This window comes from Harpia harpyja, chromosome 11 (assembly GCF_026419915.1).
Source record: "Harpia harpyja isolate bHarHar1 chromosome 11, bHarHar1 primary haplotype, whole genome shotgun sequence".
Lineage (NCBI taxonomy): Eukaryota > Metazoa > Chordata > Aves > Accipitriformes > Accipitridae > Harpia > Harpia harpyja.
The window spans coordinates 37,246,909-37,263,329 of NC_068950.1; the positions used below are offsets into that span (position 1 = coordinate 37,246,909).

The 16,421-nt window shown below is 40.6% G+C and overlaps 1 protein-coding gene across 2 annotated transcripts in view; it reads right to left on the bottom strand.

The window, feature by feature from the left end:
- The window catches only part of LOC128147873 (BEN domain-containing protein 5), a 980,343-nt gene that overhangs the window by 159,105 nt on the left and 804,817 nt on the right, over positions 1–16,421 (bottom strand). For both annotated transcript variants that reach the window (XM_052801053.1, XM_052801052.1), the window contains exon 9: positions 3,530–3,641. In XM_052801053.1, the coding sequence (XP_052657013.1) occupies positions 3,530–3,641 (112 nt within the window). The remainder of the gene's footprint in view (positions 1–3,529; positions 3,642–16,421) is intronic.

Below are 16,421 nucleotides of genomic sequence, written 5' to 3' on the forward strand. Positions count from 1 at the left end.
ATCTAGCTGTGCATACATGCTTTATTAGATTCCTTACCTAGGCTATAGACATTTGTTCTCCAGACAGCTCTCTGTGAAAGTGTGTTATCGTGCCCAAGCAGAACCTCCTGGCCCCACAGTTCAGCTGTTGGAACAGCTCATATGAACATCCTTTGAGGTACTTCAGACAAAAGTCAGCTGAGTTGGTTTAAACAACACATTCATGTTCTGAGCTAATTCCTCTAACCTGCTCCAGCATAGACAGGGGAACCATCTACACGTAACATGTGGTAGAGAGGTGGGAAGGCAGTGATGTCTGGTATATGGGCAGGGAAAGGTACTTAAGAACAGAAATATCTTCAGCCAACAGCACGTGATCTAAAAGAGCAAGTCTGTCAGTTCAGTCTCATCTGCAAGACTGACACCACTAGAAACAGCTGAGAATATCCCCTCTCTTCACATAGGCTAACACAATGACAGTGACTTACCATCAGGACCGATTGTTTCAAAATCAGTGACATGGAGATTAAAAGCTTCCTATCATTCTCTGATTTCTTGACCCATCCACTCCCTCCTAAAGATGATATGGTCATTATGGAAGTTGAAACACTTTAAAAATAAAATAAGCACACTTTGTAAAACCCAGAAGAACAGAGAACCACAGGGGGGTTGGTTTATTTTTATACAGTAACTACAGTAAACACTTAGCCTTGGACCACTCAGTGCTGGAATCCCTGTAGCTATGGCATTGTGTGCACGTCTCATACCCACTTCACTTATTTCTGTGTCAGTCATCCTCCCCCCTCCAGAATGAACTTTTTTCAAAGGAAACAGCTTATCTTCCATACTGCAGCAGCAGAAGAAAAATCCTCCTATACAGCAGTATTTAAAATGTGTTTTTATGCTCGTATGGCAGCTAATTTTCCTTAAATGATTTAAGGGAATGAATACATCTAAAAGGCCTGCACTGAGCCATTCTGCAATAGCAACATGAAGCTGAACTTCCTGTGCTTTAAACAATCCAATCTTGTGTGGACAGCTCCTCATTGCAGATCTCGTCTAGAATGGGAGGGATGAAGGTTATTTTTTATTACATTATTTTGTAGGGAAGTTTACTTTGCATTTTATTTCACTTCATATTCCCCAGTGTGGGGAGACTTCAGGTGAGGAGAGGGTGGCAGGACAGATGCGTTCAAATGCATAAACCCTGATCCGTTTCAGTTTGACAACAGCCTTCCTGCAACTGGTTCACCTATGTGTGCAGCCAATCATCTATCATGTATTACTCATCTGGAAGTTACACTCTACACCTGGAGAGTAGTTAAAATCTTTAGCAGCCTGAAGTGATTCAAAGCAGGTTTTTATTCTGGCACTCTGTCAGGAGGGAGGGGTGGGGTTTTTTATCTCAAGTACTTAATAAAAATAGTCACTTCTAATGCAGGATGGCACACGTACAGTCCCATGCCCTCTCTCTGAGGCAGCTGGCATGTTTTCCCCTTTTGTCCCAGCACTTTGAGTATGGTCTGTTCATACAAGTATTACTGGGATTAGAGGGACTGAGAAATTGGTATTGCCTGAGAAAAACAATAATGCCATATACTGCATTGTATTGCTGAGTGTCTCTAAAACTGTCAGAAAGGCTGGTATGGACTAGGGGATGATAAATCCAGACAAGAAGGTTTTTTGGTGAGTAGCTAATTCACTGAGAAATGAAACTCTGAAGAGCCACCTGAACTTTGCTGGTACTTTAATTAAAAAAAAAAAAAAGAGAGTCTTAAATAGTATTTAAAAAAAATAAATTAAATAACCCTGAAAATGAAATGTTACACTTGTATTTGAAAGGCTCCTTTTTCTTTCCCTCAGAAGGAAATGAACTGGAACTGGTTCATCTCAGGCTGATCACTGGGGAGGGATGGGAGACAGAGAGATGGAGGGAAGGAAAAGATTTCCATTTCAGACCAACTCTGACCAAACATTTCTTTTGATTTTTCATTTTAGCCACCACAGCAAATAAATTCATTCTGCACACATAGGGCAGCTGGAAACTACCAGAGTTTTCAAAGCTTCCCAGGAATGGGACAAAGCTGAAAAGAATCCCCGCCCCCCAAAATAGCTTTATTTTACTGACAGTGACTTTTAATAGTGCCAGGATTTGCTGCTTTACTAGCTAGAAGCATTTCCCTACACCCAATCTTCTTGTAATGTTTAAGGACCTCTATTCTTGGGAAAAAAACCTTTCTTCTCAGACAAAGCAACCTTCATGCTCTCCATCATCTAGAAGGAAAATTGTCTTGCTATTTGGGGTAGGAAACAGAGGAAAGACCAGGCTGGCTGTAAAACTCCTTTCTGTACTTTCCATCGTCATCACCCTAATGCAGCAGGGCTTAGGAGCTTTGGTCACAGGCACAATGCTAGGTGCTGCACAAACAGAATAGAAAGACAAATTCTGTGCCAAACAATTAGCAGTCTAAGAAAATATTTTCCAGGCAATTGGATTCCATTCCATATGGAAGGACCTTGTCTATTAACCTATCTTCCTTGTACCTAAAACCCCTCCTGTACAGGTATTACTACAAGCTGGAAGATAAAAAGTCCAGTTAAGATGTATTGGGAGAACCAGGAGTTAAATTAAAGGAGCTCTTATCCTATACATGATGTAGCCAGGAGTAAGAATCCTCTTTCTTTATTAGCATGGCAAACCAGGTCCTTTTTCACACTAACAGAAAGGAAAAAAAAAAAAAGAAAAAAAAAAAAGAAAAAAAAAAAAAAGGTAAAACTTCAGGGAATTAAAGATCCAAATGCCATCTCCATAATGGGGAGCAAAAAGAAAGGAAAAATACCAGGAATGCCATACAGAAAAAATAATCATCCATAAAAACTCCTCTTATTTTTTTGGCAGTGATTTTTTCCTACCCATCTCCATCTTTGTTCAGCAGTTTTTCTTAGGTGCCACGTTCAATAATCCTTCTGCGCTTTGATGTCAAACATTCAATAGCTGTCTGCCTCCCTCCCACTCTGCTTCTCCATATTCTCTGCAATCCATCTCCTCTGATTAGCTAAGATTTCACCTTCAAGAACACCTCTGCTTCTCTAAGTGAGCATGAGTGTGTGCGTGTGTGTTTATATAATATTTGCAAATATTATCCCCCTTCTGCTCTGCACGCTACATAGCAACCCCTGCCAGAGCTCTGGATTAAACATCAATGCCATTCAGTAATTCAATTTGGGGGACCTGCTGGTTTGAATCCAGCTCAGGACATCACAAGAGCATGTCGATTGAATTTAGGCCCTGCTTTCAGAATGATTCCATATTTAATCTGAGCTGAACTTCATTTCACTTGCTCTCTCCACTCTGATGCTTCTTGTGACAAAAGACACAAATGTTCCCTGATCTCATGCAGTGCGAGTGGTGTTTGCGTACTTCTCTCTTATTTTGGTTTGCCACTGGATTAAGCCATGTCAGAGTTACTGGCATCTTGCACAGCCCTGCAGCGGGAGAGAGTCAGTACCTCACAAAGTGGCTGTTCTGACATCACTTTTCCTCACTCACCGGATTGTTGTACATCTCAATGATGAGCTGTTTCACTCCGTGCAGTGTGGGATGAGCCCAAGGAGATGGATTTGCCCAGTGCCGGTTTAAATCAAACCCCATCAGGGAGCACCTGCACACACAAAAAAACAACACACACAAAGGACATATATGGGCTGCAGCTTCTTCTGGCTTCAGCTGCAGAATCAGGGCTGTATTCTGCAGCTGATGTATTTAAACAAGTTATTCTCATGGAAAAAACAAAGCAAATGCTCCGCCGAGGACAAGGAAAGCCTGCAGCAATGGCCACTTTTAAAAATAACATGACCAGTAGAGTATCAACTGAAACATCTTTCGTCATTCAGCCTTCTTCCCTTCCACAATACATATGCCCACTCTATTCTTTGCCTTTTGCCAGCTTGCCATCCTGGCACTGGAAGAGCCTGCTTGGCCTTCAAGGTTCCCTTCTAGTCAGTGCTCTAGGTGGGGGTCTATAGCTATGAGGCTGATTCATAAACTGCATCACCAGGCCTTTACTTTGCCCTCAGTCAGGCCTTGACTCAGCAAAGCTGTTAAGAGCATTGAAATCAATGGCCATTAAGTATGTGCTTAAGGGATTTAAAGCATGAATGTAATTGTTCCTCTAACCCAGGGCCTCAAGTCTCTTCCCCTCCTGCAATTGCCTACACAAAAGTTAGCCAACCAAGACACTAAGTTAAAATGCTTATTGGCCATCAAATCTTGTGGGTGTTGAAGCACATATGCCACCTTGGCTTCTCCTTGCTGCCCTGACTTATATCCCTCTCAGTACATTGTCTTGAGTTTCATTCTGCTGCTCCCAGTCCCCCGGAGTAATACCTCATTTTTTGTCAAGTCCCACTGAAACTCAATGGGCTGTTGTTAGAGTGAACACAGAAATTACAAGGCTGGAATTGGCACAAATACGGGGGGGAAATCATGTCCCTTGCCTACTGCAGAGATCACCTAGACAATCTGTGGCCACTGATAAAAGCAGGAAGAGAAGCCACTTCTGTTGTCTCAAGCTGAGCTTGGGACCAGTGGACCTTGGGTAGATCTTGCTCAAGAATTCTGTGAAAGACTACACATATATAATAAAAGCCCAAGCAGAGATACAACTTCCTCTATATTTAAAACAAACAACAAAAAAAGCAACCTCACTGCTAAGCCTTAAAGCTTCTTGAGAAAAGAAGAGCTTTCATTGATCCCTGGTCTATTACGAGAATGTCTGTTCAGCCTTAATCTTTTAAACACACCTTTGCAAACAATAGAGATTTACTCCAGTAGCGCTATCCTTCAACAAAAATTGTAAGAATCTGATGACCAAAAACCATAAGTTTAATTGGCAAAAAGAAAGGAAAATGCCTCACTTCTCTAACAGCTGAAACAAATGATTGCATGCATCAAACACAAATAAAAACTAACACAGAGAAGTGAAATGCTAAGAAAACTGAGGGGATGAATCCTATGAACCAGAAAATACAAAGTTAACAGGAAACTCTTTTGTAAAAATTCTTTTGGGAACCTAAGCAGGCAGGAGCTGCCATGCTCCTTGGCCTTAGACAACCCAACCATCAGGCTGTCTGGGAGTTCAAACACCCAACTGCCAGCTCTGCAACTCCATCACTGCTGTCTTGGTGTACAGACAAGCCGGATGGCTCACTGTGGTGGAGAAAGCCACCTCCTTGTCTTGGTGGTCACTTGTCTGCTTGTCTAGAGAACAGGTGGATTTCTTCTCTGGACACTCCAACAGCTACAATTCCACAGACAACTCTGAACGTTGTCTCCACCCCGCTATAAAGCAAAGCATATTATATAAGATTTCTCTCTCTCTTTTTTTTTGTCTTCACATAAACTCTCTCCACTCAGTTCTACTAAATCCTATCTTCTTGTGAACTCACAGACATTAATATAAAATCAGAAGTACTTCTAGAGACATAGGTGGAATTACACTGGGGTAAAACTGGTGTAAGAACAGAACCACAGGAATGAGTTTTTCGTTTAACAAAAGCAGAAACTGTGGTGATCATTATGAGCCTTACTGTACTTTGGCACAGTTCCCAAAGAAACAGCATGCTTACTCCACAGGGTAACTTTCTTAAGAGATCAGAACCTGAAATCATATCCCCTTATATGGTTAATGTGTCCCATTTACATTTTGTTTTAAGAATATTTAAAACTAATAACACTACAGAAAACAAGCATATTTAGATTCCATTATGTTCATCTCCAAAGCACATTGAATTGACCAAGCTTCAGAGCACCAAAAGCAAATTTTAAATTCAAATGTGGATTGTCAGTATTAAATTTTGGGTTTGGGACTTTTTAGATAACTTTATATAAGTCATCCCTATAGGGAACAGAAGTAAGCAAAATCTAATTTCTGTAAGATACTAAGGCATTGTGATTTGCAATATTTGAATTTGCCATGAAAGTCTGGTTAGTGATGAATCTCATAGTTCATTTCAAGCAACAAGAACAGTTGAAAATTGTTGTCTTTACTTGAGAAGACTTTATAAACAGAAGGAAGCAATGCTTGACAAACAAGTTATTCATTTGGGAAGCTCCTCTGAGATCTATTTAATAGGAACACAAATTAATTTCCAAATATCATTTAGCTAGTCTTTGATGTGGTATATCACATCTTTATCAATGTAACAACAATTAATTATATTTCTGAAGTAGGCATTATAATTTATTTCCAGCCTGGGAATAGTGTAAAATTTTCTGTGTGTCCCCCCCCCCGCCCCATTTTTAAGTCTTTTTTCTTTCCTTTTTGCCTAAAGACAAATTTGTATCTACCACATTCTCTCTTTATTCATATGTTGCAAACTTGTGGTCTCTCTAAGGAAACATCAAGTTGTGTTCCTTGGTACTTCAGATTTGATTATTGACTCTATTACATGTAGAACTGTCTCCCAAAGCTCACGTATATCAGGACATGACCAAAACATATGGTAAGAGTCTCCCACATGCCTATTACAGATCCTTCATTCATTATGTTCTCTTGCTCCCAGATGATGTGATCTCCCCTGTGGCTAATGCCTCCAGTGCAAGAACTTGAACAGGATAACTTAAAAATTGCATCTTGCACTGCTTTTTAATTCCCCCTACCAATCTTAAGCCAGCTCATTTCTAGTACACACTGCTTGTTTCTTCCATGGCTTAACTGTTTACTTGCTGCTTCAAGCACTGGGTAGGCAAAATAGAAATATAGGTATACTCTGGAAACAGCAGCTCTGCGATGGGAAACAACTGTGTTCCAATATAATACAGAATCCTTCTATATTTGAGACCAGCTTTCTTACTCAAAATGCAAGTGTTGTCATTGGCTTCAGTATGGTTCCTCATGTGACTGTAAGTGTTCCCCAGATTTAGAAAGGGCCTCCCAATCTGTCCTATACAGATTAGGTTTATTTTGTGCACTAAATAAACTAATGTGTTTGTTACAAAATCAACAAGGGGAAAACCCCCTAAATTATATCAAAAAAACTGTTTAAGGATGATCTTTGAAAGGGGAAATGGAGGAGAACAAAACAGGAGACATTACAGACTCCAAGAGGTGCAAGGGAAGACAAAAGCAGCTTCAAAATTAGTGAGGGCCAGAGCAGGTGAGCATTTCCAGAGTAAGGGCACTGGAGAATACCCCATTCCATGAGGTTTAGTGGCCATGCCCATGAATGCTCTTATAAATCTGGCTGGTAATATTGACATGGAGCCAGATAAGAATGTCATGCTGGCACAGACTCTCGTAGGTTAGAAAAAAGTGTAATCAGATATAGGTGAGCTTTCTAAAACAAGCAAAGTAGCAAACTGCTACTATTACCTGATTGTGGTCTTCATTCATACAGTGAAAACCTGGGTTGTGTGTCACATAGTCATTGCTGCCACCAAAAATTACATGTATGTAATTTAAAATATTTAAGCTGTTGACAATTGTTTGAATTTTGGATTCTGCTTATTAAGGTTTGCTAGGTATACAGACCACATACTATATTTCTGCTTTGTGAATGAATGTACATTTAAATCAGGTTCTGTGATTATACTTGTTGAATTAGAATTTGTGTTTCACAAATGTTGTCCAGCCTTTTTCTAAAATTTCTGTTTTCTATAAGTAGATAAATTTATTACAGTGTTTATAAATTTACATAAACACAGTGCAAATTCAGTCAAAGCAAATGAGTTTCAAAATTGAAATGGAAACTGAAACATTTTGCAGTATTCATCCCTCCCTACTTGGGAGGCAGCCAGATCTCAAGAGGTTACCAGCACAACTCAGTAAAACCAAAGATGTTCAGACCAGCGTTCAGCTTGCTGGGCAATTATCTGGACAGAACCTCCTTGCCTCTGGGGGCTTAACTCATCACTGGTTTTAAGGATTTCTTATGCAGCTGCTTTAAGGAAAACATCCTTGTCCCTTTCTGGAAATGAGGAAGGTTTAGTACCAAGGCCTATGCTGTGTTTATTTTTGGGCCTGCTTCCTATTCTTTCACGTTGTGCCTCTTCTTTCTGGAATCTCCAAGTTACAGAAAACTCCAGGAACTCTGCCTTCCTTTCACTTCAGTTCTCCCTCCCCTGTTCATTTTTGCTACTATGTGAGTCTAAGTCTCTCACTAACAGACCCATTTCCACAAGGTGAGATATGGAGAATAATGGAGGAAAGGAGTTAAAGAAATCCTTTTTCATGGCATATGATTTATTACAAAGAGAACTCTACACTCTTCCCTTCAGCTTTGTAAGGTTGCATTGGTTCATTGGATCAGTACCAGGTGAATCTCCAGATAATGCCGCACACAAAGCCAGGGAGTTCAAATCCACAAATGGCACTACCAACAGGGTTAGGATTTGAAATTGAAAAGGTAGTGGGGGGGGGGGGTGCACTGACTTTTTTTTTCCTCAGGCTTATTGCAATAAGAGTGGAGACAGAGGGTAATTGGTCTCTATTGTTGCACTTCTCCGAAGCAAGAGTTATAGCAAGAAACTGCTGTGAGACTGCAGCCTGCAATATCATGCAGGAAGAGTAGGTGTGCAGTATGAGAGAGTGAATACAAGGGGAACACGTGGAAGACTTGCTTCTTTTAATAAATATATCATTTTAGACTTGATATATTCACGACATTTTACAAATCAACTCTAAACCTGCCGTCAAAGTCAGAATGTTCATTAGTGTGCATTTCACCGTTTGGGTGCTTAGGGTTTGCAATTTATGCATTTACCTATTATTCATTAAAGAGGATTCATTCAAGCCCACATGTTCTAAGGTAATTAGGTAGCAAGACATCCTAACACTCCAGCTACAGAGAATTCCCCCTCCCAACTCTCTCTCCCCCTCCCCAGCTTTCTGCATTTTTAATTTAGAGCTCTGGAAACCTTCACAAAGGCTACTTAACATAACCACTGCAGTGTGCTCCAGGCAGAACACAAGTGGCCATACAGAGCAGAACAGCATTAGCTCCCAGAGACCACATGGTGGAGTAGATGTTTACAGAATGAGCACTGCATGGTGTACTGACATAATTTTAAATAGTACATGACGGTTAAAGATGTGTTTCTCCATTTTCTGTGTAAACAATGTTAAATAAGAATAAACACAAAGGGATATTTTATCCTTCTGATGAATACATGCATTTCTCAGAGCTGGTAATAGGCGTTACAGACACACGCACCAAGGAGAACACGCATCCCCACCTGACATTGGCAGACTCCCTTCTCTGATCTTCAGGATAGATCTTAATTCTAGTTTTTAACTCTCCCTACACACCCCGGGTCCTCAGTAATGCCAGAAGGATTCCTAGGCACAAAGCAGAATGCTGGAAATAAAACCCCATCCCGCAGTTAGAGAATCACGCCCTGTGAGTGTGCCTGGGATATAAGACGGTAAGATCCTATCACTAGTGTAGCTCATACCTGTGGCTAGCATAGGACTCACCCCCCCTGCATTTTTTCCTGCACGGTGCCCAGTCCAATTTTCAGTTTTTCAAGGGACAGGGTTTCCAGTGCATACCCTGGGAGGCAAGTCCCAGTTTAGCAAAGTTCTCCCATAGGAAGCGCATGTCTGGCCCCATGCATGGATCTCTCTGAATGAACGCTCTGCAGGAGCAGGTCTCGTCTGTCCTGCCCCTGGAAGGTGTTCACGGGACTCCCGCTCCCAGCTACACTCTGAGTCACACTGGCACATCAATCTCGTGCACCCAGATGCTTTAACCAAGTTACTGAGAACACCTACAGTTCTTCCATTTTAAGGCCTGATTCATTGTTTGGCCTTTTCAAAACCAAACATATCATTGACTTAATGAGAGGAACACAGCAGACAGTGGATTTTTTTCCAACTTTTGGATCCCAGAGAATTTCCATTGCAGGCATTGACCCTTCAGAAATTTCACATACATAGACCATGATGCAGTGTTATATGAACTTTCTTTCCTGATGTAGTCCAAAAGCCACCTGCAACTCATGGATCACAAGCTGTAAACCACTGAGAAAGAGAATTTTAACTTCACACGTGCTTAATTTACTGGACTCCCTCCTCTGAGAGTGCTGTCAACAGATCAAGCTCCTCTAGGCCCTCCTGCCAGTCTTCCTGACACTTCCACACAGTGCCCTAAATACTATCTCCTTACAAACCTTTCCCTTCAGACAGGCAGACCCTCTTTAAACTATTTGTATTTCTTTGTCATTCTACATTCCTGGAGGCAGAGGCTGGGTGGAGATAAGGTAAACTCGTCGCAGTGGTTCACAGAAAACAGCTAATATACACGTTAGCATTTCTGGAGACACAGCTCATCTTCAATTATACTTTTGTTCCCACTTCTGCCCCTTGTCAGACTATGCAAATAATCTGATGCACAACACGCCTCGCAATTATTAGTGAATACTCCAGCTGCTGTAGAATGACATTCCCCCACATTGTAACATGTATTTCACATACTTTTTGGCAGATGAAGCTGGCAGTCTTGCTTAACCTACTCACCTTCAGGCAAGAGGAAAGGAGTGTTATGTCACCTGTAGACTAGCATTATATGAACATCCCCAAAAGATGGTTCGGCTCTTACTATCAGACCTATTACACACAGAAAGCTGCAGTCAAAGGAGCCAACCTTAATGTCACAAAGTTGAGCTTTTTAAAAGTTTGGATATGCCACAGCTGCACAGATACATAGAGGCTTCATTCAGCCCTGTGTCTGTCATTATTATGACACAGCCTTTAACTACAGGAGCACAGGGTGTTTTTTCCACAGGGCTCTTGCTTTATTCTGTGCACAGGATCAACACTGTTCATTAATGAGCGGATTATTCAATATTTTGGCTTTCCCTTATTGTTCAATATGCAGCCCTGGGCTCCTGCTTACTGCATGCTACTCAAAGCCTGCTCTGAGGACAGAGCTATTCAGTTCTTCATGGCTTTTCTAAAGTGCTTAGCACTGCAGGAGACAACTGCTTTATAAACACTGATGGACTAATTTTCCCAGCAGCACTGGTTCAAGAGGGGACCACATTGTCCCCAATTCATAAAAGAGCAATTGGGACAAAGAGTGACTTACATAAAAGACAGTGGCTAATTTGAGCCACCATATCTGAGAGACCAAGAACAGGATTTTTGTTTAAGAGAACTTCGATTTATATAGCACGTCACATGTTCGGCACCTAACTTACTCTAATTTGAGCTGAAGCTGATTGTACTCAAGGCTTCTCCAAATCTGACCCCCAAATGGCAATGTGAGTGGATAGAATATTAGAAACATCCAAGTTTGTGAAATTAGGAGAGTTGGAGGTTACTATAAAATGGTAGGACATTACTGGATCATGAATGGGTTTTGGGTGTTTTTCAGTCATACCTTAATTCAGCTGTTTTGCTTGGCTTTGGATCCCAATACTGCTGCATTCAACTGTGTCTGAGAACCTGCTCTAATATGTGGTCGTTAGGGTTAGCACTTTACCTGGTATTGCCTTTACTCTCCTGAATAGGATTAATCGATTACTCCACTACATTACAATCTATCAGACTATTTGCATCCAGAACATCACTTGTGCAAAGGCAGTGATGCTGCACACACATTCTCAATAGGTCATGCCAAAACTCAGTCAGAAGTACATCTCCATCATCACAAGGGCCTTTTCCTCTTTGATATCCTGAAGCAAGGGTTTGACTTAATACCAAAACTGTCAAGAAGGTGTGCAGTATTCTGATGAAATAGCAAACAGAAAAGCAATACAGGACTGGCAAACTGCTGGCTGAATACTAACTAACAAGGCTTAACTGCCCAGCACCAGAGAGCACAATTACTGGCTTCCTTTTACAACTGTGTTTGCTAACAGACTCTAACACACTTAGGTATTTCTCACTCCCATACACAACCAGAATATTGATTGTATTCCTTCAGAGTCTTGCCATGTCTGTAACTTGTTCAGCTTGCAAACAACTTTTTGGATACAGAAGTATCCAACTATTTTGGGTTAGTAGGGGAGAAGGCCCTTTTTAGTGTCTATGCACAGCGTTACTCAACCCATACACACTGCCTGCAAGCAGCTTACTCCTGCTTTATTAGTTAGCATGTGTGATTTTCATCAAACGTTAGAGTCAGGGATATGTCCATTAGCCAGGCACTCCAATACAAAGTCCTTTTACCACTACTAGGTGAAAAATTTACAATTGTATGGAAAATCCTGAACAAAACCCCAGGTCTCATAATATTACAGGAGGGGGAAGATGACCCAGTGGTTCATTTAGGGTGACAACATGAGACTGTTAAGACCTCTTATGCAACACAGGAAAAAATTGCAATGCCTTGGTTCTTCTCTTGTGAAAATAATATATTATTAACCCTCCATGGTATTTTGAGAGGAAATGCATGAAGGATTATGAAGTACTTTGGTGCTACAGTGATGGGGATATATTAGGCTCTGCAGATGGAGATTAAGTGATTTATGGAGTTGCAGAAAGGTTTTCTGACAGACCCTGAATTTTGGTGAGGTTCACTTCCAACAAGCTTGCACTACTTCACACTTAACAAACGCTTCTGAAATGCCTGTAAGACCAATAAGATATCCCAGTACATTTTATGAGAGAAATTCTCTGAGGGTTTGTGTGGAGAAGGGGGGTTGTGTGGGGTTGTTTTGTTATATCAGTGAACATTTCCTCTGTTTCTTCTACGCCCAATCTCCTGTAACTAAAGATATTTTCCTCTCAAATGTGTCTTTATTCTCACTTTAATTTTCAAGGTCATCGGGCTCACTAGGTGTGTTACATATTGCTGTTTAATTAAAGAGAGAAGATTAATTTTATTCTATTAGATTGTTTTAGTACCTGCCAGCTGACTGCTCTGCATTAGCAAAGGGACAATGTGGCCAAGTCAGTTAAAAAAAAAAACAAACACAAAAATCCCAAACCAAACAAAACCCACACCAAAACCCCCGACCATTTCATCTTTGTAAAGTCCACCAGAAACTCTGACCACGATGTATATGTTCTTCCCATAATCACTGCTATGATAAAATAACAAACGTTTCATAGCAGAAATAATACCAGTGTCTTGTTTGTCACATAACATTTCAGAAGATGGCAGGCAAACTATAAAGCCCTGATCTGTCTCTGATTGCAATCAACAAAAACCCCAGATGCTTTCAAAGGGAGTTAAATCAGGCTCAGATCTTTTCCAATCACTTGTTAATTTAAGGGGCAGACTTTTACCATCTGAGCTTCACTGCATGGTATTGCCTCAGCCCAAACAACACAGAGAAGGAGGAACTATCTGACAGCATGGTGGTCTCTATTCCATTACCAGTTTCTACCTCAAATCACTTAGGTTTTATATTTTCCACCAATCCCATCAGTTAAGCACACTATACGTCTTAGAAGGCAAGCTACCTGGCAAAGATATATTTCTTATAATACTCCATGACATCTCCTCTTACTAACTCAAAACAATGTATGAGGGGATTTGGTGCCATCACAAGAGATATGGGTCAGTTGTCCGATACGGATGCTTGTCCGATGCAGAAGAATGGGAATGTAAAGCACTCAAACTGTAACTTCTATCAATCACTGCAATGCACCAGCAGAACATGATCTGATACCAAGCCAAGCTGAAACTACACATTTTGATTCCGGAGCACTGAAACATCTCATTGCAATGACTAATGGTACAATGAAAGATTAGTTTGAGAATCCTGATGAGAATGTTAAATGTGAAAAACTTAAACCTTCATGGACTTTCTTTTTTTTGTTATTATCCGTCAAAAACAGGCACTTGGGGGTAAAAATGGTTAGAAAAGCAGTTTTTGTCTACTAGTTAATAGAAAATTTTATTATTATACCCTTTTCTGTGATGTACAGAGGAATGCAACAATTATTGATGACATGTAACAGTTGAAGAAAGGAGGTGAGGGTGAAACACCATGCCAAACTAAATCTTCAGGTAACCGTTATAGAGGTAGACCAGGAAGGATTTTGGGTGGAAGGTGATCTTAGCATTCTTCTCATCCCACTCCACACATTTAGCTTACTTAATAAAAAAAGCAGCTGTGTTGCCTAAATATTCATGAACGAAACATTTCTTGTCAGTCCAGTTACTTGAATTAAACCTGCAATGAAGAACGGATTTTCTTATGTAATCCTTTGAGGCATCATCTAATGTGAAATTATGACATGCTGTTGGACTTGGCTTTATACATCTCTTCTCATGCTTAGATACTTCACTTTCAAACTTAACTGTAGAAGGCCAAGAGCTCCATAATTGTCAAAGACAAGAGTACACCCTTCAGTCTAACTGTATCTTTCTGGCATTATGGTCTATATTATTTTTCTCGTGAACCCTCCTTTCAGTCAGCCAGAAATTACTGATGAATATTAAAGCAGTAAGATATGCAAGTACATTAAAATCACGTAAGCAAATTGAAACAAAAGACCTGAACCGTATATTGGTTCACTGGCAACCTTGTCCATTGTAGCTCAAAAAGTAAAGTCAATAGGTAGAGCACAAGCCTGATATTACTTTAGTCAAGTTTTATCAGGAAAATTATATTTACACCAGTAGCACCTCTGTGAAATTCTTATGCCTGACACTGTCAGCACCACAAGTGCAAGAGTCAGCCTATGCCATCCTCTATTGAGATGGTGAATGTTATACATGTTCTCTTAAGCACATTACATGTGAGATGAAAGATGCCACAGCAGTGGAAGGAAATTCAGCGCAAGATCAGCTCATGGTTAAAAAGTACAAATGCTCATGTGCTTGTGCATGCTGCAGCACTCAATACATGTTGCTTTTCCATGCTGGTTGTTGTCAGAGTTCCATTTCCTCACCACATCTGTGCTAGAGCAACAGAAATGCTACTTTTCAGTCTGCCTTCTTAAGAAAAAAAGACTTAAATAACCATACTGATCATGCACAAAAGCGTGGTTTTTCCTGTCTGTCCTTCTCTACCTGTACCCCATCTAATTTTTAAACCCACTGGCCAAGTTTTACTCAATTTCACAGAAAAGGACATAAAGGTAAAGAGGCTTACATGTACATATAAAATACATGTGTGCATGTGTGGACAAGGGCAAAAGGTCAGGCTTAGGGAGGGAGATGCACTTAAAGCTCTTTTGTAAATTCAGCAAGGTCTGAGCCCTGCTCTTCATCTTGCTCCCTGTGCACCTCTAAATGGTTGAGAGATGAAGTACAGTGACATGGCAGTGCCATGAGAAGCAGTCCCACAGACAATCAGCAACATACACGTCAGAGAAATTGGAAGTTTGAGAGGCGTTTTTGGTGAGTTTTTGGCTTTTTGCTTGAAAGATATTCCAGCAGATATGCCTGGCACCAGAAATCACTTCCTCCTGTCCTGGGATTCAGACTCCACGCAGGAGAATGCTGCACTCATTTCAGCCAAGGCTGTTACTTAAAGAGGGTTAAGCTCTACCATGTCCAGCTGAAACCAGAGAGGAATTTAGAGATCATGGCACATAATGTCCTAAATCCTGTCCTATAGCACTGGAGGGGAAAGACTTACTATTTGACTTATCTGCTTTTAGTTAAAGGAAAGAAGGCTGATTAGGTCATGCTGTTTGTACCTGGGTTACATTTCAGTAACTTTGGGGTCAACTGGTGAACTTCAGTCAAATTTGACAATAACTTGAAAGATTTTCAGTTCCTGTAAGGTCTATGAATATAGGCAGCTAGGCAGAAGAGGAAGAGGGAGATCCTATATACACCTCCACTGGAAAGATTATACAATGAAGTCAATCTTTATTAGGCAACAGAGAATCCACATGGGAAAAAAGCCTCCCACATTATGACTTTTTATCAATGGAGATTTTCAAAATTTGACTGTAAAAACCCCTAGGTAACCAACATAACACTGAAGTTAGCCCTGCTTTGAGAAGGGACTTGGACTGAAGACCTTTAGAGGTCTACATTAATCTCTTTTCCCTATAATTCTATGAAAGTCTCAAATATAAGGGAAGTTTCAATTGCTGCTTATACCTCGGTAGACAGCAGGGAACCCAGCTGTGGGACAGCAGGCTTCACAGGCTCATGGAATGACTTATTTTTCTTTATGCATATTTGCAGCCTCACACAGTTCAGCACCCTTGAGATAAAATCCTATAGCAAAAATGTACAATGAATGAGAACATATATGAGTGGGAAGTGGAGGAGCAAACAGATTTCAATTTCAAGCTTTCATGGCTTAGCATAAACAAACATGAAACAATTCATCCTCAGAATATAGAGGTGGGAGGGGGATATTGACGGTGTCCTCTAGACACACAGGGAGACTGAGAACTAGGGAACCTGGAGCGAAAAGAACATTTCAAAAACTGTTTAAAGCCTTAGGAAAGTTAGAAGCAAAGATGAAGCTCGCCGATTCATTCACTGGGGCTGTAACAACAATTCTCTTCATACACTGCTAC